The 24,093-nt window shown below is 40.7% G+C and overlaps 1 protein-coding gene and 1 pseudogene across 1 annotated transcript; both read right to left on the bottom strand.

Annotated features, from left to right (window-relative positions):
• Positions 1-3,046: 3,046 nt before the first annotated feature.
• LOC142526656 (pectinesterase inhibitor 9-like) lies at positions 3,047-3,980 on the bottom strand (annotated as a pseudogene).
• A 204-nt stretch (positions 3,981-4,184) lies between these two features.
• LOC142526655 (folate-binding protein 1) lies at positions 4,185-22,585 on the bottom strand. Its single transcript, XM_075631177.1, has 5 exons — positions 22,393-22,585; positions 12,442-12,800; positions 11,760-12,082; positions 11,013-11,181; positions 4,185-4,414 (listed from the first exon to the last, which is right to left on the bottom strand). Exons 1-4 carry the CDS (start codon positions 22,475-22,477, stop codon positions 11,055-11,057), a joined length of 894 nt encoding a protein of 297 aa, XP_075487292.1. The 5' UTR covers positions 22,478-22,585; the 3' UTR covers positions 4,185-4,414; positions 11,013-11,054.
• Positions 22,586-24,093: the final 1,508 nt, after the last annotated feature.

Genomic DNA, 24,093 nt, shown 5'->3' with positions numbered 1-24,093 from the left:
AAATCTTTTTGTGAATGAAACACCTTACACTTTCCATGTTGAAACAAAATGGTAAGCCCTTTTTCTTGTAATTGTCCAATACTCAGTAAATTGTTCTTCAACTCAGGAATATAAAAGAATCTGGTGATGATCTGTGTCATTTCATTCATTTTCAGCCTTATATTCCCCTTTCCTAATACGGACATTTTTGTGTTGTTCCCAAGCTTCATTGAATCTCGAAAAGTTCCATCGAATTCTGAGAAGTAATCCTTTTTTCCACACATATGATTGCTGCATCCAGAGTCAAGAAACCACATATCTTCTCTATTGATGTTATTCAGATCCACAAACGTCATTAACAACATCTCCTCTTGATTTTCTGCATAGTTTGCCTCTGTCTCGGGTTGGACATTCCCATGCAAAATGTCCTAGCTTGTGACAATTATAGCATTCCACTGTGACTTTATCAAAAGATCTCTTGCTACGTCCTCTTCCTCATCCTCTATAATTTCCACGACCACGACCTCTGCTTCCGGAGTGATCTCCATGAGTAACTTTCAAAGCTTGTTCTTCTTCTAACACATTAGAGTTCATGCGTTGTTCCTGTACCAGAAGACTACTTCGTAACTCATCTATGGTTAGAGTGTCTAAATCGTTAGATTATTCAATGGAGCATACAACATAATCAAATTTGGAAGTCATAGATCGCAAAATCTTTTCAACAATAGCAGTATTTCCTTCGTCTTCACCATTGACTTTCATTTTGTTGGCAATTGCAAGAGTACGAGAGAAATATTCGTTCACAGCTTCTCCCTGCTTCATGTGAAGAATTCCTCAGAGCTTGCAAATTTCCACGATTCACCCGTGTGGTACCCTAATATTTCCGCTTCATAGAATCCCATATATCTTTCGCAGTTGTTTTGTTTAGTATTGTTTCTAGGATATAACGATCTAATTCCTGAAACAGATAGTTCTTTGCCTTCAAATCCTTTAACTACTGATCTTCAATGTGTTTTCTCTGTGATTCTGTTAGAACAGCACCTTCAGACATTGCAGGAACTCCATTCTCTACAAGTCCCCAATATTCCTTTGCACGCAAGAAGTTTTCCATGAGCATTGCCCAATGATCATAGTAGCCATCAAACTTCGGAACAGCTGGCTGGACAAATGAACTCTCTGTCGTCATCACACGTAGAAGACTGCTGCTTCTAGCTAATCAGGCCCCTATAACCGTGCTCTGATACCAAATGTTGACAAATAGAAGCAGAAGAAAGAGCACAGATGAATCTGGAGGAAATTCACTTTATTGAATCACAAGCTTTGCTATTATATAGCCTTACCAAAAAAAAAATAGAAATAACTGAACAAACGTGAAAATAGCCAACATCTAAACAAACCAACAATGTGCTGAAAATACTAAGTCAACAAATAACAAAACCCAAAAGAAAAAGTAGTGGTGGTAACTAACCACTAAACTAGTAAAATAAACATAAATACTAACAGAAATGGAAACCGAAAAAGTCTACACGATCAACTCCACACATCACAAATTCAGCAAAATACTCTCTTCAATATTTCTCAGAATTCAGCAACATTTATACTTTTCGATTTCATGTTTTAATGTCAAGTAGCTTTTATGTAAATTTCTAGCGTTTAGAAATAATCTTTTCACTTTGTTTCACTTATTCTCAGTTTGTAAATATGTTTAATGTCTTTCGTAATAGAATTGTCTGCAAAGCAATTCCTCGTCTTTTTCTTTTTTAAGCATCTAAATCTGGTGATGCTAGAACCTAACGTCAATCAAGGCATTCATCTCGTTTAGATTAAAAATCAAAATTTCTTTTCTTTTGTTTCCAATTTGGCATCATTTGACAACTGACACACGTGCTCTTTACAAAAAAATTCGTGTTGAATGCTAATTTTCCCAACGATGCTGTGGGTGAAGAATGAAATATTTGTTGGAGGTTGGATATCTAACCAGTGTTCTGCCCCCATCAAAATGTGGACGCAAATTAGTTCGTGTTTGTGGAATGCCTTAAGCTTGTTAGAGTAGGTGTTTATCGAGTCAACTTGTGACTTGGGATTTATTGATTCTTATGTAAAAACAATCTTTATTTTAATAATATTTCATGATTTTATCCAATTATAACATATACTTTATTTGTATACTCATACAAGCTGTATAGATAAAGTCATTGAATATGCAAAAGGTACCACGAAGTCTGTCTCTCAATGTAAGATCATGAAACTTATTAGGACGTGTATATATTTTAAACAGGTTCCTAGTCGAATCAACCGCTGAAGATAAGGATAAAGGTCGCTTGAGCTTGAGACTAGTGTCTGTGATGTAAATGTCGTGTTTTATTGATAAGGGCATGGACATGTCCATTCATATAGATGAGTGATCATATGATGATGCATTGAACAACTCTCCCTCGGACTGTCCAAGTAGTTATTACATATCGAGTGGAATAGTTCGCGGTTATAGTTGTACACCATTAGTCCTTTGACCCAAGACAACGTAGATGCTCTATGTACTAGCATGTACTTTGATCTGTTTACTGACTCTATTGAGGGTCATCAGGTGTTGAGGTTGAGTGTAGTTTCGAAATACGTAGGAGTAAATATATTATAATCGTGGATTTACCGTTTGTCTACGTGTGAAGATATCTTATGTGATATGATAAATTAATAGTACAAGGAGTCTTTGGCCATAGCAAGAAATGTATTTTAAATAAATGTGTTTTCCTAGTTGCACATGCGAAGTCATTATTATTACTCAATATACATCACATTATTATCGAATTCACATGCAACTTTCAATATACTAATGTTTTGCAGATTCGATCGAATATACGAAACTTGGTGCAATCTGATTAGGAGCCTGATATTCATTGGTAGACTCATTTACAAGACAAGAAACCGAAGAGCTATTCTCTTTTCATGATCCTGATTCCCATAACCTTAAAAAAAAATACAAAAACATAAAATAAACTTGATTTAAAATAAAAAAACACAAAAATACTTAAATAAAAACAAAATATTATATAAATATGTCAAATATTTTTATATTTTATTAAGTATATAAAAAAAAAACTTATAGATCTACACCAAGCTAGAAAATAGTTTTAACATAAATCAACACACATACATTCCTTCAAAAGAAAAACAAAAAAACACACATACATGCACATAGAGTCAAACTGTAGTAGGCCACATCTTTTTCACAAAATTATTCACCAGGGCTAATGCATTGCTAGTCACCTCCTTCACTTCCACCATCCGATGACAGACGTCGGCTTTCACCAGCGGTTCATCGCCCATCTCTTCGAAACCATCGGTACAAGTATCATCATCCGTCAGTGGCACTCATATTTGTTCTTACATTGATCATCCCGTACTTCATGTCCTCGCTACTGCCATTCAGGACAACCATCTGTCGGAGAGAACCACGTAATTGATCCACAGCATCGCTTAAAAGTGTGAAGCAGTCACTAACGGCAGCCGAGGCACGAGGGTTATCTCCTTCTCTGGATTCTCTGGATGTACTGGCTCCAGATTCAAGGGAGAGATTGCCGACATAGAGAGCTATGCTTCTGGTCTTGAAGAAGCTCATAAAGATGGATGCACGGGCTAATAAAGCTGGGTCTTGATGTACTGTGTCGGAATAGCCAGCTAGAGTGTTGTAACAGCGCTCTGGGTATCGTTTGGTGTTGCAGCTCGTGCGGATGAAATCTGTGGAATTAGGTGACGTGGAGGGACTCGAAGCTGCAGAAAAGGCGGCCATCGATAGGGCGGGGAGGAGGAGGAGGGAGACTAGAAAAGCTAGGCTTAGGATTTTCATGTTATAACTTTAGTTTCAAATTACCCACAAACCAAATTCTCTAGCACCATAAAAAAAAACCGATCATGGTACTATTTTTATATATGTTTTCTTAAAAAAAAAATCATATCTTTTGAAATACTGCCAAATTTCCTTTCACTCAATTAAATTTTATAAATCCTCTCTTCAAATTGGTTATTGCTTCACGCGCATCATGGTCCCTATATAATTTAATACCAGACGTCCACACAATATATCAACTGAATTCAAAATAAAAAAGATGTGAGGGAAATCATACCAGAGTTACACACCCGTTGGAATATAGATGGAGCCAAGCATTACGTGTCTGTTTTTGCAATCAAATAAAAGGGATGGAACAATGTTCGTCCTGAACGACAAAGACAAATTGAAACTCCACACGTATGAATAAAGATCGAAATTTTTAGATCATGTATAAAAACAAAATCTAATGGAAGACGCCACAAGATTACAAAACACAAACAAAATAATAAATACAGACAGCTTGGCCCTATTGGTGACTCAAATTAAGCTGTCTCATTTTCTTGGAATCTGATGGGACAAATTAGAAGCACAAGCCTGGCAGCGCCAAACCTGCAGAACAAACAAGAGGAAAGAAAAACATCCATCATTGTGTGGAGGAACTTGCTCCTATATAAAAATAATTCATGTCTATTGGTTTTTGTCAAAAATTTATATCATATATATACGTATTGCAAGTAGTTATTCAAATAGATGTTGATGCTTGATAACGCCGATCACCGATTGGTTTTGTAATCTATCGATAACGTCATCTCTTATTTAGAAAATTAGTTGTAAATTCTAATCGACACTCTTAACCGTCGTTAGATAAATCGGAATTTCAAGATTGCTGTGTGACTAAGCATTATTTGGTTAACACGAAATACATTTTCAAGAGCTGCTATGTTTAAATTTTCCCAGCCTCGGCTTTGTGACTTCACCAGTGATACCCCATGGATGAGCCCATTATCCCTGACCCATCCCTGGCCCAAATGGAAGACAGGCCCATCAAGGGCCCAGGTATTCTCTTATAAATACCATGTTTGAGCGTATGATATTGGATTCACTATATTGTTTTCAGCAGCACCCTTAGCTGCTCTCCCTATATATCCTCAGTCACTGACTTGAGCGTCGGAGGGGCTACGCCAGGACACCCTCCTGGCCCCCTTTAACGGTCTTTTTCGTGATTTCAGGCTCAGAACAATTTCAAAACCCTGCGTCTGCACTAGTGACACTTGCTGGGAGCGGACCCTAAATTTCCCGTGAGTATCACTTGGCGCCGTCTGTGGGAAAACTTGAGTTGAGACGTAGAGATGGTAGGCAGGAAAGGAAGTAGAAGAGCTACCTCAGCATCATCGCGTCCTTAAGGGGGACCCGAACAGTCTCATGTTGAGACAAGACAGGAACAACCGCGTCTCGAGACGAGATAGGAACAACCTCGTCTAGAGACAAGAACCGAGCAGCCCCTTCAGGATACAAGGGTCGAGCAAACCCATCCCAATGAGAATGTTGAGAACTTGACTTTGGAACAGTTGGGCCAATTTATCACCCGGACAGTGGATGAGGCAATGAAGAGGAATAAAGAGTCTATGTTTGTAGAAGAGCAAGCCGCTCGCCAGGAGCAAGAGGAGAATGTGGAGGGCAGTCAGAGTAGGGGGGAGGAGACGCGAACCCTCCCAAGTGAGGAGAATCCGGAGATAGAGGAGATGTGGAAAGAAATACAGATGTTGAGGCAGCAGTTGGGGAGCAGAGCGCCGACACCCAAGAGAGGAAGTCCTTTTTCACTAACCATTTTAGAAGAAGGGCTTCCTCCAAATTTTCGACAGTCGAATGTGGGAGAGTACGATGGACATACTGACCCCGAGGAACACTTGGGGAGGTTTGAGAATGCGTCTCTGTTGCACCAATATTCGGATGGAGTCAGGTGCAGGGTGTTTCTGGGCACGTTGGTGAGGTCAGCCCAGCAGTGGTTTAACACTTTGCAGCCCAGCTCTATACGTTCTTTTCAGGACTTCTCAGTTGCCTTCTTGCACCGATTTGCTAGCAGCAAGAGGCACCAGAAAAATTATTTGAGCCTGTTCGTGATGAAACAGCAAGAGAATGAAACTTTGCGAGAATTTGTCCAGCGTTTCAACAGTGCAGCGCTGGAAATACCAGCGGCTACCCCTGACATCATGATAAGTGCCTTCACACAAGGACTGAGGGGAGAGGAGCTTTTCAAGTCGCTGGTCAAGAAGCCTCCGTTGAGCTATGATGATCTGTTGGCTCGAGCTGAGAAATATGTAAACTTGGAAGATGCCCAACGGTACAGAAGGATGGAGAAATGGCCCGGAGGAAGTAGAGTTGAGGGAGCGGAGAAAGGAGGAAGGAAGAGGGGTGCGGGGGAAAGAGAGGAAGACAGAACTAGTAGTAGAAGACAATTCTCATCCCATGTTCCCCTGGATAGGAGTCGGGACGAGGTGATGGAGGTGAGGGAGCCCGCGGGGAGGTGGGAGAAGTCGCGAAGGGTTGGGTGCAGTGCTAGATTGCCTTCACGGGATAGACGAGAAGGATCCTCATTCAGGAGTCGACAAAGGTCTCGCTCGCCCCCTAGGCGTGGTCAAGGCCCTCCATGGATAAATCAGAGGATCGGGGAGCAGAGAGGGGAAGGTCGATGTCAAGATGTCTCTCAGGAGCTCGTCGAACCGAGGAGGGGAATGAATGAGGATAACCACCCTACGAGAGGAATGATTCATATGATCTCAGGAGGTGCTACTGATGGAAACTCTGGGCGAGCTCGGAAGGCACATGGGAGAAGGTTGGAGAACTTTGAGATATATAGGGGTGCAGACTTACCACAAGACCCCATCATCAGCTTTGGGCTGGAAGACCTCCGAGGCGTTGTGACTCCACATAACGATGCCTTTGTCGTAACGACCACCATTGCCAATTATGATGTGGCGAGAATATTTATTGATAATGGAAGCTCTGTGAACGTCTTGTTCAAGAGCACGTTGGATCGAATGAAGATGGGAGGATTTGAGTTTGAGCCGATATCCACCCCGCTGTATGGGTTTGCAGAACACGTCATCTTGCCTTTGGGTCAGATTGTTCTTCCCCTATCCTTGGGAACTGATTCTCGGCGGGTAACAAAGATGATAGCCTTCACTGTAGTAGATACCCCGTCAGCGTATAATGGAATTCTAGGAAGACCAGCCTTGAAGGATTTTAGAGCAGTAGCTTCCAGTTATCATCAAAAGCTTAAGTTTCCTGTGGGAAAAGGAGTTGGAGTCCTGTGCGGGGACCAAAAAGTCGCACGTCGTTGTTATGAAAGAATCGTGAAGGAAGAAGAAAAGAGAGGTCACGAGCATTCGAATGGAAGCTTGAGCTCAGTCTTGCAGTTGTAGAGTCATTCGAAGAAGCTTCTAAGTGGGTAACTTTGTCCTGTGAAGGTATAAGAGGAGCATAAAAGTTGGAGAAAGCGCAGGGCAAGACTACAAAGAGACCCTGAAGTGCTTACCACCTCAGAAAATATTACTCTTGAATTTATTGTTGATGTATTTCATCTTTGCATTTTCCCATGTAATCAGTTGAAATTCAATAAAACCAAGTTCTTATATTAAGTTCATGGATGTTGTTGTATTGTGAGGATGAAATAAATTTTATTTTCCTGCTAAGGCATCGCCTAGCAAAGGAGCAGAGTTGGGGTGCAAGAAAGATTTTATTTTCCTGCTAAGGCATCGCCTAACAGAGGAGCAGAGTTGGGGTGGAAGAAAGATTTTATTTTCCTGCTAAGACATCGCCTAGCAGAGGAGCAGAGTTGGGGTGGAAGAGAGATTTTATTTTCCTGCTAAGTAATCGCCTAGCAGAGGAGCAGAGTTGGGGTGGAAGAGAACTTTTATTTTCCTACTAAGGCATCGCCTAGTAGAGGAGCAGCGTGTAGAAGAAAAATTTTATTTTCCTACTAAGGCATCGCCTAGTAGAGGAGCAGCGTGTAGAAGAAAATTTTTATTTTCCTGCTAAGATATCATCTAGCAGAGGAGTTAGAGGGTGGGGGCGTTGAATTTTCATTCTCCTGCTAAGGTATCACCTAGCAGAGGAGTTAGAGGGTGGAGGAGTTAGAGGGTGGAGACGTTGAAACTTTATTTTCCTGCTAAAGCTCGGTTTAGCAGAGGAGTTAGAGGATGAAGGTGTTGAATTTTTATTTTCCTGCTAAGGCCCGGCTTAGCAGAGGAGTTAGAATGTGGAGGTGTTGAATTTTTATTTTCCTGCTAAGGCCCGGCTTAGCAGAGGAGTTAGAGGATGAAGGTGGTGAATTTTTATTTTTCTGCTAAGGCATTGCCTAGTAGAGGAGTTAAAGGGCGGGGGTGGTGAATTTTTATTTTCCTGCTAAGGCCAGGATTAGCAGAGGAGTTAGAGTGTGGAGGTGTTGAATTTTTATTTTCCTGCTAAGGCCCGACTTAGCAGAGGAGTTAGAGTGTGGAGGTGTTGAATTTTTATTTTCCTGCTAAGGCCTGGCTTAGCAGAGGAGTTAGAGGGTGGAGGTGTTGATTTTATTTTCCTGCAAAGGCCCAGCTTAGCAGAGGAGTTATGAGATGATGAGGTGAGAGTTTGATTTTTCCTGCTAAGGCCCGGCTTAGCAGAGGAGTTAGAGGGTGGAGGTGTTGATTTTATTTTTCTGCTGAGGCATCGCCTAGCAGAGGAGTTAGAGGGTGGGTGCGTTGAATTTTATTTTCCTGCTAAGGCATTGCCTAGCAGAGGAGTTAGAGGGTGGAGGTGTTGAATTTTATTTTCATGCTATGGCGTCACCTAGCAGAGGAGTTAGAGGGTGGAGGTGTTGAATTTTATTTTCCTGCTATGAACTATGTTAGCAGAGGAGTCAAGGGCACGGGGAAGTGGAAACTATTTCCCTTCAAAAGCTTAGTAGAGGACCTTGAAGATGGGGGCGACGAGGGCATACTGTGTTAGAAAAATTTATTTCGTTTGTCGTTAATGAACAATGTTTGCCACTGCGAAAATTACGGGGTTCGACCTGCCTGGTCAGGTCGCGGGGGTGTGGGGGCAACGCCCCCATAAAAATTTTTCAGAAATCACACAACCATTCGCAAGGCAATGTATCAAAATTCTCAACGTACTGGACGAGTGCTCGGGCGAGCGTGCGTTCGGCAGGTCGACTTGACAAGGGGATGGGGCGAGCAGGTGAAGGGAGCGGGGCGAGCAGGCAGCAGGTGTGATGGGCGAGCGTGCGCTGGTTGGGCGAGCGTGCGAGAGCGAAGAAGGTGCTTGGGCGTGAATGCGGCGTGATGGCAGACGAGCGTCGAGAGGGCGAGAGGAAAGCGCGGCAGGCGATGGCGAGAGCAGAAGGCGGGCGAGCGTGGCGCTTGGGCGAGCAGGAGGTGCACCGGGCGAGCTGGGGTGAAGCTCGGGCGAGCAGGATGCGCGGCGCAGGGCGAGCTTGGGCGAGCATGGCGCCGGGCGAGCGTCTGCGCGCGGTGCTGGGCGACCGCTACGCCGAGAGCGGGCGAGCTGGGGTGAAGCTTGGGCGAGCGTGGCGCTTGGGCGAGCATGAGGTGCGCCGGGCGAGCTGGGGTGAAGCTTGGGCGAGTGTGGCGCTTGGGCGAACATGAGGTGCGCCGGGCGAGCTGGGGTGAAGCTTGGGCGAGCGTGGCGCTTGGGCGAGCAGGAGGTGCGCCGGGGGAGCGGGGGTGAAGCTTTGGGCGAGCGTGGCGCTTGGGCGAGCAGGAGGTGCGCCGGGCGAGCGGGGGTGAAGCTTTGGGCGAGCAGGAGGTGCGCCGGGTGAGGCGATGGTGGAGCGGTAGCTTGGGCGAGGCGGGGCCGGCGCGCGGGATGAAGCGGTAGCTCGGGTGATGGCGAGGTGATGATGAAGCGGTGCTAGGATTACGATTTGATTTGTTTCCAAATTTTTGGGGACTGACGAAAGGCTGGAAGATAATGCACAACTCGCACCCGGTAACCCGAGGACAGCACGACTAATCGAACTTCGAACCTGCGATTCAGTTCGACTCGGGAGGGGGAGACTGGTGATACCCCATGGATGAGCCCATTATCCCTGGCCCATCCCTGGTCCAAATGGAAGACAGGCCCATCAAGGGCCCAGGTATTCTCTTATAAATACCATGTTTGAGCGTATGATATTGGATTCACTATATTGTTTTCAGCAGCACCCTTAGCTGCTCCCCCTATATATCCTCAGTCACTGACTTGAGCATCGGAGGGGCTACGCCAGGACACCCTCCTGACCCCCTTTAACGGTCTTTTTCGTGATTTCAGGCTCAGGACAATTTCAAAACCCTGCGTCTACACTAGTGACACTTGCTGGGAGCGGACCCTAAATTTCCCGTGAGTATCAACCAGAAATGCCCAAATGCATAGCATTCGAAACATAGGACTCCCAGTTTATCTATGTATTCTACATCGTTCGATAATGTTCAGCTGTTTCTGGAAATGTTAAATACTCACATAATTAAAAAAAGAATATTATTTATAAAACAATTTTGAAAGGTTTCTGAAAACATGTCCAAGGAATCACATTTATAGGAACAACTATAGCAGACTACGAGTTAGTCTTCCTATTTCTTAAATCAACATACACAGGCATTTAGTATACATCTTGAGGTGGCATGAACCTAGAAATTCATTCAAGCAACCTAACCGTCTCATTTATCTAATAAACAACTTATCACAAATATAGAATGCATTCTTTGATTCAAGTATTAAAATTGTCATTTAGCATATCTCTCGTACATTCAATTTCCCCTACCAACAATTTTTCATTGAGCCTGTATCACAGAACTTGCTTAGTGCGGTTTATCCGACTGGTGTTGTTCATACGATATTGCGTTAAACGCACCCAAAATGTAAGGGCTATGGATTCCCTAACCCAAAAAAAAAGTCTTGAAATCCTTCACTTTTGAAGAATATGAAATTCAATAAGATTTCCATCGATTAAAATCTACATTCACTAGATAATCCTCTTTTCATAGTCAGATTTATTGGATAAATATCATTGAAAATATTTTCTATCACTAATTCACATTAAATCATATCAAGGATGCATCAAAATAATACCAAAACTAATTCTAAACTATATTCTTTACTTTATCAAATATAATTCACTCATAAGGTAAAGGATAAGAAAATAAGTCTTCTGATGATTAATTGGGTGACAAACCTGAAGACATAAGCACGAAAACTATTGTAGATAGGCCCTGATTCATCTTCCAGTTCCTCCTCTGTTTTCTTGACTAATGGGAGACACATAATTTATCTTTGTTCCCAGTTTCTTTGCCCTTCGTTGAACAGCTATTTGCTTCTGACGTTGATTGTGGCTCTTCCTTTTACTGCATTCTCCATTAAACCAGTGTAATGAGCCAATGAAATATTTACAGACGATGTAAAGCCTTCAACTAGTGTAATATCATGTGAAAATTTTGAATTTGTTGAAAAACAAATCTCCATAAATCTTATTCATCAATTTTAATTAAAAATATATATAAACTTATGGTTCCAATTGCATGAATCATAAAGGAGAGCGTAAGGCTGGTTTTCATCCGGTATTTCAAATGGACAAGTCGTAAATGTAGTCCTGCCTACACCAGCCAATTTCCTAAACCATCTCAAATTTCTTTAGCTTCTTTATTTCTTGATCTTGCCTAAAAGGAATTTCCACTTCCATTGTTAAATAATCAAAACAAACACCAAATTAGTCTAATTAAAGAGATTAGAGATGCTTAAAGGGTAGTAAACATGGCAAAAAAACGACAAAAAGAATTGATGGTAGGTCAACATATATTTAAACTAGTTTAATGAAAGCCTAGTTTTCCATATTGGCTTCACATCTATTTAAACTACATTTTTCTCTTCAGAAAAATACAAAGAAAATGCAGAAATTTTACAAGTATGCAAAAAATTGCCTGACCTTGCAAACAAAATTCCAGCTGTAAGAACCATCCCGCCAATAGCCCAAGAAACTCTTTCATTAACCGGCATATTAATCATCCACTGCCTCAAATATTCTAGGACCCCAGTACTTTGATCTCCATGTAAAACTTGGGAACGTGAAGTTTTCCACGAATTAGTAATATAATCCAGACCACCCTTCCCACCGTAGCATGATGTTTCTTCAGGATCGTCAAATGGATTGACCGAGAAACCTGAGGCACGGCAGAGCTCTGTTCCATTAGAAACCCATTCAGAAGCTTTACCACAAACAAAGTCGCCTGATCCACATGGTGCTAAGACCTGCCACGTAATTTTCCAATGAGCTATAAAATCTGCTGAGTATCAGTAAGGTAACATATGCAAATGCTTGAGCAATAAATTTCTACAACTTAAGATCTCTTCGGTCAAGTGTCATCAAGGCAAATCCACTCAACACAAGTCCAAAACATAAAAACAGCAAGCCAGTGCTCTCAGACTCTCACTTGTTATATTTCATTTCAAAGAAACGTGCATCTACATTCAATGAGGTATGCTCACATTAGATGTATCTCCCCCATCAAAAAAACACAATCATATCAACCATACTAGAGCATCTCCATAATTTATAATATATTAAAATATGAGAAAAAAATTTAAGATCAAAATAGAGTACAACAAACCTGTGTCTTTACATCCATAGAAAAGTATGCAGTTGAGCATGCTTCATACACTCTATTGCAAAAAGAAATACATATACAAGGAGGTCCATGCTGCACACCAACCAGAGGATCACAGATAGAACATTCCAGGAATTCCCATAATTGCAAGCAATCTTGGCTTGCTTCCCCAGATGAAGCAAGCCTCCTAATGGATAATAAAGCAGGATGAGTCTGTGCTACATCACAGCAACTCCTTTTGCGAAAAACCCGGCAGAGAGTCATATCCTTATGGCCCTTGCTTGCTTTTTTTGGTGGTTTACCCTCATTTGCAAATTTGGGAAACCGACCACCCTGAGAAATGCAAACTTCACTGGTTTTACCTGCGTTTATCGATAATATTTGAAGGTCAAGATGTATTTATGCGCAGTTGAAAATTTTTCGATAGCTTTCGCACCATAAATAACTCAATTGATATTTGATGTTCCTTCCATTGCAAATAAATACTATTAAACATGGAGTTCTATTCACGTGGATCATAATTATACGTGATGATGATGCTTATATTGTGTCCTCTCTTAGGATTCAAAAAACTTGCCAAAACATAAGAACATGATCATGGTCAAGAGTTTTTTTTTAATCCCCAAGGTTATTTTCTCACTTCATCAAAATAGGCATCAAGATTATCTCACTTTAGCTTCTTCTTTTCTGAAGAAAGTTCTAAAAACTATAATCATTAGAACAAATCCTCCTTTGAAGGTACATTTCTAAGCATATCCGTGTAAGCCTCAGGTGTAGGATCCGTGTACGTTCGAATAAAAATTCTTTCCGGGAGATGGTGGACACGGACCCCGTGTAGGGGTCCGGAATAAGGTCCGTCTTCGTACGCTAATTTTTTTATTCTCGGATGTTGCTGGACACGGACCCCGTGTAGAGGTCCGTCTTGGGGTCCGTGTGGACTCGTGAATTTCCTTCCTTGGGATTTTAGGATACGGACCCTTACACGGGGTCCGTGCATAGGTCCCGTGCATAGGTCCGGGTGCTCTCCTTGTGCTATTTTCCTATTTTTACAGGTATTTCTGACATGGCATTGCGACGCTTGACTTTTCTTTCATTTCTTTGGCTTTTATCATCTTTTGGTCAAACCTGCAAATAGCAATAATAACACGAATTAAGCGCAAAACTCGGAATAAGAACGTCAGTTAAGCACGAATACGACAAAATAAAGTCTTTAAAACGCTATAAGATTCGTGCTTATCAACTCCCCCACACTTAACCTTTGTTCGTCCTCGAACAAATCAGACAAGAAATAAAGATGAGACATATTTTAGATTCAGAATTCAAGTAGTACAATTAAAACTTCTCAATTTGTCAAACTCCTTCACTCCCGGTCAAAAGATCATGCTTCGAATATCACAAGATTCATTTTCATCACAAATCAAGATTCAAACATTACCCAGTAAAGATCAACGAAACGAGATATGTGTACTGTGCAAGTCAGAATTCATACTCATCAACAGCTACTTGGTTTCAGGATCACTTATATTCATTTTTTTTTTCGTAACGCCCCATATGCTCGACTTTCATACCCCTCTCTACTAAATGTTGAACGACGATGGCTTGGTTAATAGGTCTTTTTAAGCTTATAACGTAAGGCCAAGGTTCACGGCTACAATAAAAAAGGCATGGGAATCAAAAGTGAGAGAAAATAAATATATTCCTGCAGCGCATTCATTCAACTCTTTAACTCGTCACCGATCACTGTACTTTTATCATCTTTAGAGCTCTATTCTCTCTTTCCTTTCTCATTGTCCTTCAACTTTCACCCACAGATATTTCGGGTGTCTTCAATACCATACACTTTATAACTTTTTTTTTTCAATCAATAAATCCACTTTTTTCATTCAAAGGTAGTTCAACAACTCCTTCAAATATGTCTTTTCTACACATGTGAGTGTTGGAACATTTCAAAGCGCTCGAAGGGTTTATTTCTCTCAAAGTTCGGGTAGGATAAAAGTGTATAGGGTAAAAATTTTGGTAGTTGATGTGGGACATTGAATAAATTACGAATGGGATTTAATTGTGTGTCATTGACACACACCATTCGATTTTTACAGGCTCAAGAGGGGTTACTAGAGACAATAAATGATGTATCAGGTCGGCTTGAAAGGGTCAAACGGTCCAAAGATCGCCTAAATCATCCGTAAGTCATCATCGTTCGTATTTTCGCTTCGAGGGCTAATCAGACGAGTTCTAGGTTTGTTTGTTTTTTTATTTTATTTTATTATTTTTTTTTAAGTTCACCTTACACCAATTCACTTTCTATGAGCAAAAGACTGACCACGTGCATGGAATGAAATGTCAATACAGAACTGGTTTATGTGTGACTCTCTCTTTGCAACTACGACTTATCTTATTCAAAACTAGACATGAAACGATTTCCCGGGTGATCCAAAATCTAACATATTAATCCGGTTATCAAGTAAAACAAGGGTTCTTTCTCTAGATATAGTCTCATCCTACGTGAAAAGTGTTGCTAAGTGTTGTGCAACGATGTGTAACAAAACTGTCCTACCCCCACACTTTGAATTCGACACTGCCCTCAGTGTAAAGTGATGAAAATGAATAAGCAAGACAGTTAAAACAAAAACACTTCCCTGGAAAAATGCCGAGTAAGTGGTGAGAATGGAGTGGAACTCATCAATTCCTGAAAAGCATGACATCGAGTACACAAAAAAAAGCGTAAAAGGAAATAGGAATAGCACTCAAGCACTCAACGAAAATCCAAATAATAATAAACATTGAGAAGATGTCCCATAGCATCAATAACAACATAAGAATGGAATGCGCAAATCTAGAAAAGCGATAAAGTCCTCCACAAGTCCTAGAATAAAAAGAGGCTAACTACTCATCATCTGATCCCAGCTCCAGGTCCTCCAAGCCATCGAGTGCGGATCTGTCCCAAGGTGGTGCATAGGCATCGTCTGAATGGTGCTCGATTCGAGCCAATCGAGTGCGTATGTCGTCCATGCAATCAAATAAGGACGAGAAAACCTGACGTGTACCTCTCGGGGCGCGCTGTCGAGGGGGCAAACCAGCTTCAGGTCCAGCTCGGGCATCCAATGCCGCTTTTTCCTCCACACGATCTTCCCAGGCTCGCTCATCAATGGTAGGGGAAGGCACTGGTGGGTCACGGGGGTGGGGACTGATATGTCGACTCCCTGGATTACGGTACCAAGCACCCTGTCTGAAAATGAAGTACATGCCCTGCATGGCCTGGGTGGTGGTAGAGGTGGGCAGGAAGGAAGTCTCACCAGTGAGATCGACGTCGTGGGCCGCCAGAATCCTGGAGATGATGATAGAGAAGGGGGCATATGGCGTCCTATTCTTCGTGGGGTCAATGTGGGCGACTGAACGCATATGTGAGATCATAATCGACACCACCGGAATAGCAGGAATGGCCTCCAATCCATTCAACATCTTGTCAATGATATAAAGATCCATATGGCGGACCTCATTGTTCCCGGCCTTCCTTGGAATGATATTTGCCCCCGTGAAGTAACAGATCAGACGATCCAGCAACGGGAGGGATGTCGGGAGGACGCTGGTGCGAGAACCGGTTTGGGATGTGAAGTATTGCAGACGGTTTCGCGCAAGAGGGATTCGGAATGTGATGTCTGACAAGAAAAGGTCCAACTGGTTGAAAACTACTGGAGTCCCGTCATTGGGGACGTTCAATATAGTGGCCAGATAATCGCTAGTCAACTCAATAGTAGTCCCCTTGACGTACGTACGGAGGTGTTGCATCCTGGTTTTGTCCTTTTCCTCAAAGTTGGCGTAGAATTGCCATACCAAGTCAGGGTAATAAGGCCCGGAGATGTCCAGAATAGATCCTCAACCAAATTTCTCAAACTCAGCCCGGAGTGGCACCTCGTGGTCAATCCATGGATGAATAGAACGTTCCACAATGACCGAATTTTCATGAATTGCCGAGTACCACTCGAAGTTTTCTCGGCTTGTTCGTCGATTGTTGGATTGCCGGATTTTGCTTGTTTAAGGGCTGCTTTATTATCACTTTGGGTTAATTTTAGGTTGAATTGTTATTGGAGCCTATTGCCCGTAGATTGTTTCAATTTGGGTGTTGATTTATTATCATTGCGTTGGGATCGGCTCGTGTATTGTTTTGGTTGTTTGGGATCAATTTGGATTGTGTTTCTAAGTTGGGATTGTTGTGCTTCATTGGTTGCGTATTTGAATCTAGCCGCTTACATCGCCATGCCTCCTCGTCGAAATACTGGTAAGCGTGCTCGGGCCGGTGCATCCTCATCTTCTGGGTCCGCCAGATTAGAAATTGATTCCTACAGGTTCACCAGCCGAGAAAACTTCGAGTGGTACTCAGCACTTCATGAAAATCCGGTCATTGTGGAACGTTCTATTCATCCACGGAGTGACCACGAGGTGCCACTCCGGGCTGAGTTTGAGAAATTTGGTTGGGGACCTATTCTGGACATCTCCAGGCCTTATTACCCTGACTTGGTATGGCAATTCTACGCCAACTTTGAGGAAAAGGCCAAAACCGGGATGCAAAACCTCCGTACGTACGTCAAGGGGACTACTCTTGAGTTGACTAGCGATTATCTGGCCACTATATTGAACGTCCCCAATGACGGGCCTCCAGTAGTTTTCAACCAGTTGGATCTTTTCTTGTAAGACATCACATTCCGAATCCCTATTGCGTGAAACCGTCTGCAATACTTCACATCCCAAACCGGTTCTCGCACCAGCGTCCTCCCGACATCCCTCTCGTTGCTGGATCGTCTGATCTGTTACTTCACGGGGGCAAATATCATTCCAAGAAAGGCCGGGAACAATGAGGTCCGCCATATGGATCTCTATATCATTGACAAGATGTTGAATGGATTGGGGGCCATTCCTGCTATTCCGGTGGCGTCGATTATGATTTCACATATGCGATCAGTCGCCCACATTGATCCCACGAAGAATAGGACGCCATATGCCCCCTTCCCAATCATCATCTCCAGGATTCTGGCGGCCCACGGCGTCGATCTCACTGGTGAGACTTCCCTCCTGCCCACCTCTACACAGATGCTCACTCCCAGGCCATGCAGGGCATGTACTTCATTTTCAGACAGGGTGCTTGGTACCGTAATCCAGGGAGTCGACATATCAGTCCCCATCCCCGTGACCCACCAGTGTTTCCCCCTACCATTGATGAGCGAGCCTGGGAAGATCGTGTGGAAGAAGAAGCGGCATTAGATGCCCGAGCTGGCCCTCAAGCAAGTTTGCCTCCCCGACAGCGCTCCCTGAGAGGTCCACGTCAGGTTTTCTCGACCTTATTTGATTGCATGGACGACATATGCACTCGATTGGCTCGAATCGAGCATCATTCAGACGATGCCTATGCACCACCTTGGGACAAATCCGCACTCGATGGCTTGGAGGACCTGGAGCTGGGATCAGATGATGAGTAGTTAGCCTCTTTTTATTCTAGAACTTGTGGTGGACTTTATCGTTTTTCTAGATTTGCGCATTTTATTCATATATTGTATTGATGTTATGGGACATGTTCTTTATGATTATCCTCCTTTGGCTGTATCCGTGTGCTTGAGTGCTTTTTCCTATTCCTTTTTACGTTTTCTTGTGCATTCGATGTCGTTCTTTTCAGGAATTGCTGCGCTCTACCCCATTGTCACCACCTACTCGACATTTTTCCAGGGAAGTGTGTTTACTTTAACTGTCTTGTTAATACATGTTACATCGCTTTACACTGAGGGCGGTGTCAATTTCAAAGTGTGGGGGTGGGTCAGTTTTGTTACACTTCGTTGCACAACACTTAACAACACTTTTCACGTAGGATGAGACTATATCTAGAGAAAGAACCCTTGTTTTACTTGATAACCGGATTAATTTGTTAGATTTTGGATCATCCGGGAAATCGTTTCATGACTAGTATTGAATGAGAGGAGTCGTAGTTTCAAGGAGAGAGTCAGACATGAACCAGTTTTGTATCGACATTTCATTCCATGCACGTGGTCAGACTTTTGCTCATTAATGGTAAATTGGTGCTAGGTGAATTTAAAAAAAAAAAAGATCGAACAACGATCTCTAGAACTCGTCTGATTAGCCCTTGAAGCGAAAATACGAACGATGGTGACTTAGGGATGATTTAGGCGATCTTTGGACCGTTTGAGCCTTTCAAGCCTACCTGATGCATCATTTATTATCTACAGTAACCCCTTTTGAGCATGTTAAAAAAAAAAATCGAATGGTGTGTGTCAATGACACACAATTAGACCTCATTCGTAATTTATTCAATGTCCCACATCAACTACCTGAATTTTAGCCTATACACTTTTATCCTACCCGAACGTTTGAGAGAAATAAACCCTTCGAGCGCTTTGAAATGTTCCAAAACTCACATGTGCGGAAAAGACATATTTAAAGGAGTTGTTGAACTACCTTTGAATGAAAAGAAGTGGATTTATTGAAAAAAAAAAAGTTATAAAATGTATGGTATTGAAGACACCCGAAAAATCTGTGGGTGAAAGTTGAAGGGCAATGAGAAAGGAAGGAGATGAAAGAGCTCTAAAGCTGATAAAAATACAGTGATTGGTGAAGAGTTGAAAGTTGAATGAATGCGCTGCAGGAATATATTTATTTTCTCTCACTTTTGATTCTCATGCCCTTTATTGTAGCCGTGAACCTTGGCCTTACGTCATAAGCTTAAAAAGACCTATTAACCAAGTCATCGTCGTTCAACATTTAGTAGAGAGGGGTATGAAAGTCAAGCATATGGGGTGTTTCGAAAAAAAAAATGAATATAAGTGATCCTGAAACCAAGTAACTGTTGATGAGTATGAATTCTGACTTGTACACTACACACATCTCGTTCCGTTGATCTTTACTGGGTAATGTTTGAATCTTGATTTGTGATGAAAACGAATCTTGTGATATTCGAAGCATGATCTTTTGACCGGGAGTGAATGAGTTTGACAAATTGAGAAGTTTTGATCGTATTACTTGAGTTATGAATCTAAGATATTTCTCATCTTTATTTCATGTTTGATTTGTTCGAGGACGAACAAAGGTTAAGTGTGGGAGAGTTGATAAGCACGAATTATATAGCATTTTAAGGACTTTATTTTGTCTTATTCGTGCTTATCTGGCGTTTTTATTCCGAGTTTTGCGCTTAATTCGTGTTATTATTGTCATTTGCAGGTTTGACCAAAAGATGATAAAAGCCAAAGAAAAAGAAAGAAAAGTCAAGCGTCGCAACGCCATGTCAGCAGTACCCGGAAAAATAGCATAAGGAGAACACCCGGACCCATACACGGACCCCGTGTAAGGGTCCGTGCCTCAGAAGCCGAGGGAAGATGTTGACAAAGTCTACACGGACCCGAAACGGACCTGTACATGGGGTCCGTGTCCATTAGCATCCGAAAGTGAATTTTACAGAGTTTACACGGACCCCGAGACGGACCTCTACACGGGGTCCGTGTCCAGCGGTTCCAGAAGAAATTTTGGGCAGAGTCTAGACGGACCCCTTCCCTGATGCATGCATGGGGTCCGTGCCTTTGAGATCAGACTCAGATTTGTTAGAGATTGTGGAGTCATATAAAAAAGAAAACCTAGATCATGAAAAGGACTTTTGGCTGGGACTTTTTCAGACGAGAAGAAAGGCGAGAACTTGGAGACTTTTGAAGGCGGCGACGGCTTGGAAGAACGAGAGCAAACCGCGCACTTTACACGCAAGATCTGCGCACCATCGCTAAGATTTTCTCTTCTCTTATTTTCTTATTTTCATTCATGAATTCGAATATTAGATGTTCTTCTAGTCTTGAATTTATGGAGTAGTTTTCTTGTGATCGGGACCACGATAGGGACAAACTATTGATTATGTTCGTTCATTGGATTATTTGATTTATGAATGAATTTTATGTTATTGATTAATGCTTGCATAATTTTCGTGCTTTTAATTTGGCCAATTATTTGCATGTTTGTTGTTTTGATCTTGACTCGAAAGAGAATAGATTGAATTTAGCTTCAAAAATATTAATCAACACACGGTTAAATCGATAGAAATAGTATTCGGTTTCAATGTGCGATTTTAGGCGACAGCTGTGATTCCTTCATTGAATAATGCGTTTTTGTTTAATTAAATTCAATAAGAAATAATTGGACTGTTAAATGTAAATAGGATTATAAATTCTAGAAATAGATTTATAGTTAATTCAGGGAATTTCATCGTGACATCGGATAATTTGTGATTTATTAATTACAATGCGTGAAAATAATCAAAGTTTGGACCGTTGTGTGTTCCCGGTCATTTTGTTGAATTTGAAAATTTCCCAAGTTTCAATCTGTTCTGAAATTTCGATCTTAGTTATCAATTTAGCATATTTTAATTTAATTCAACTAGTTTAAATTATCATCAAATCACTTATTATTGTTTGCCTAGATTAAATCGAGTAATTTAAATCTTAGTACTAAAATAATAGTCTCTGTGGAATCGATACTTGGACTTGTCGTCCATTTACTATAACTTGACCTAGTCCGCTTGCTAGAATTTTTCCCAACCGAAATCGTCGGTCAACCCTCTTAACATATATGTATAAATCTATGTCTCATCCTGAGCCTTGCACCCATGGCCCAAGACATATTTTGCAACTAGGGACTCAAACCTGATTATATATGAAACAAAAAATTAATAAAGCAAACCTTTTTTTAAGAGAATTTACAAAAATGTCCAGAAAAGTTCATAATTACTTCATAATAGCATTGATATAAAATTAATAGGTTTTCAATTCACTCTTATGATTATTTAGCAACTTCTAGTCTCACAACAATGAATACCGAAGACTGAATAATGAAGTTAATAAGCTAAGGCTAAAATGTCTCTGGATCATAATCTTTTCCAGATACCATAGTCATCAAAATGAGACACATACTACTCAGTTCATCTCCTACTGAAGATTTTCTTTGCCCATGGGGACCCTAGTTTGACTTTATTTCCCGGTCTACATCTTATTACACAACGATTGGGAAAATTGTATGGACAAAACCATTTAAGAGTCGATTCCAGGCTCAACTTCTAAACAAAAGAATCAGCACATGCAATGCATACATAGAAGCTAGGTTGTCTCTTCAGCAATAAGTGGTACACCTCACGACCAGCATAACAAATCCTATTAACGACAAAGCATAGAAAAATATCAGAGAAACTACTACCAGGACAAGATGTAAGGTGGAAACTCCAAAGGGTGTCACATTCACTAATGCCGAGCAAAAGGCCTTCTTAACAGATTTTGGAAAATTCAAAAATAGTTTATAGAATTCATGTCCAAAACAACTTCTCAAATGTACCATTTACAAATTTTGAACAATTGAATCACAGAAGATAACTAAAAGATACTGCGAAAACTTAGCCACACACAAACAAGAAAAACAAAAGAGAGGAAAAGAAAAATACAAAAGGAGGAACAAAAATTAACCAACTTTAAATCAAACAATCACATGTCCTGCTGCCCGAGTGGGCTGAACTATGATTCAATGAAACAATCATGTTCCGAACTGCTCTGAAGCTTGAACTTTGCTGAAAAGTGATACTCAAAACTCCATTCCCCAGCCACAGACAACCACCAGTTATTCAGATAAAACAATACAGAGCAGACATTTCACTCCTTCTGACTAAGAGAAACCCCGGATAAAGAGGAGAGTCATCAGCACCAAAATAAAAGAAATTTCATATATTTGACACCAAATATATATTTCAAACCAAATAAAGCTTTAAAAAAATTAATCCTTAATAACAAATAAAGCAACCCAAAAAAATTGCTACACGAACAGCTGCTAATAAGTGATAAGGTTTGCTAAATGCCTACAGAAAAAGTAGCAAGGAGCCAAGCTATAAACCCAATTGTTACGAGATAGAGAAGAAGAGAAAACACAAATCACCATATGCATCCAGTAACATAAAATTGATGATTGCGAGCAATAAGAAGAAATTGAGACTGTGCTTCACATTCTTCTTCAACTCCATTTGATTTTTTCTTGGGGTATGCCGCGGAAGAGTTGCGGAAGCATGAATTTGATTCTTTTGTGAACAATAAATTCTTTGTAGAAGAAGACTGACACTAATCACCTAAGTTAACAGCCTACAAGGGCTATTTTATAAGCTATCTTAAGATTTTTTTTTTTTAGAAAATAAATTGTCAAAATGTTTAGAATAATTTTTTATTTTAAAAAAATATCAAAATGTTTAGACAAGAACAGGAAATGGAATTTAAATTTATTAATACATTGAAATTAAAATATTTTTGTACTAAAATTATTAAAAGAACAAGAATAAAATTGTCTGTACAGAAATTTACAGGAGCGTGTCAACCACGAAATTATGTCAAATGGTGATTAATTCGACTTCTTTAATCAAATAACTGGAATTTGTAGAAGAACAAGCATAAGCACATTTTGATTTTTTTGTATGAAGTTCTCTTTAACCTCTTCAATGGCGAGACAATGTATACAGACCTCACATTTTATTTTGTCTACTTTTTCACTACTTTAGAAAGCACATGTATATTTGTTGACATCATACCAAAGAATCATTTTTTTGGATCTCTCAGTTAACCCATGACACCATCATAGTAGGTCATTTTGATCCAAGAGAAGACAGGACCGATCCATATTACAACGGCTCGCAATGTAAAGATAATATAAGACCAAATAATACACAACATATAACAACACTTATCATGCCAAAACCCAAAATTTAATTACAATAAACAAAGTTTCAAGTTATCACCATAATCTACATGAGAAGAATTGCTATCTAGGTTATGTAGCAATGGATATATAAATGATCAACAATTAATGTGTAAATTAACATCAATAATATATATATATATATATATATAAAGATATTACTTAATTTTTGTAGAGAATGGAGCTCTAACTTATTTCTATTTTGTTCCACCTGCTAACAAAAATTAAATATTTGGCAATTGAATGACTTATATAGAAGTGGCTTGTAATCCCATTTTACTTGAGCAACACAACATTTTTATTGCCTCATATTTTTATGAAATCTCCACTTATTATCCACATTTTTAAGCTCGTTAATATACCCCAATGCTCTAATTTGGTGATTTAAACATTCAACATTCTTTTCGAGAGTCACTGACCCAACACTCATATTCCTTCATTTTCAAAGAATTTTCGATCCCCACATCTAGTCATTTTTTACAAAATCGCTTATCATCCCATGACGAGTCTCTTCAACTACAAGGGATATCGTCCTCAGCCTAGGAACTTCTCTTCCCATTTTTGAGCATCATTGAAGCACCGATGGTCTCAAATCTTGAGCTTCTCATAGTTTTACAATATCTTCCCAAAGAATTTTTAGTTGTCAAGGACCCGTCTTATCCCGTCATCATCGTTAATCGTCATCAAGCGATGGACCTCCCGTCTCCCTTTTACTCTTTCTCGTAAATTATGGAGGATCGCGTTATTTCACATAAAATGGCCTTGAAACACTTCATCTCACCAAGTTGTATAGTTTCTCATCAAGAATGTTCTAAACTCAATGATCCATGAACTTTTTTTTAGAACGTTTCCCATTTTTATTTCTTCCAGAAAACGCTATATTTATGGTTAGTG

Source organism: Primulina tabacum, chromosome 15 (assembly GCF_025594145.1).
Source record: "Primulina tabacum isolate GXHZ01 chromosome 15, ASM2559414v2, whole genome shotgun sequence".
Taxonomy (NCBI): domain Eukaryota; kingdom Viridiplantae; phylum Streptophyta; class Magnoliopsida; order Lamiales; family Gesneriaceae; genus Primulina; species Primulina tabacum.
The sequence above is the reverse complement of the archived record's forward strand: the minus strand, read 5'-3'. Positions and strand labels throughout refer to the sequence as shown.

What these genes read in the sequence shown, in the direction of transcription:
- LOC142526655 (XM_075631177.1), bottom strand. Translation starts at nt 22,477, where the DNA reads ATGGAGTTGAAGAAGAATGTGAAGCACAGTCTCAATTTCTTCTTATTG. An exon ending in TATGTTACTGGATGCATATG is followed by an intron (nt 12,801 to 22,392) that starts GTGATTTGTGTT and finishes CGATAAACGCAG; the next exon opens with GTAAAACCAGTGAAGTTTGC. An exon ending in GCTGGAATTTTGTTTGCAAG is followed by an intron (nt 11,182 to 11,759) that starts GTCAGGCAATTT and finishes TGGAGAATGCAG; the next exon opens with TAAAAGGAAGAGCCACAATC.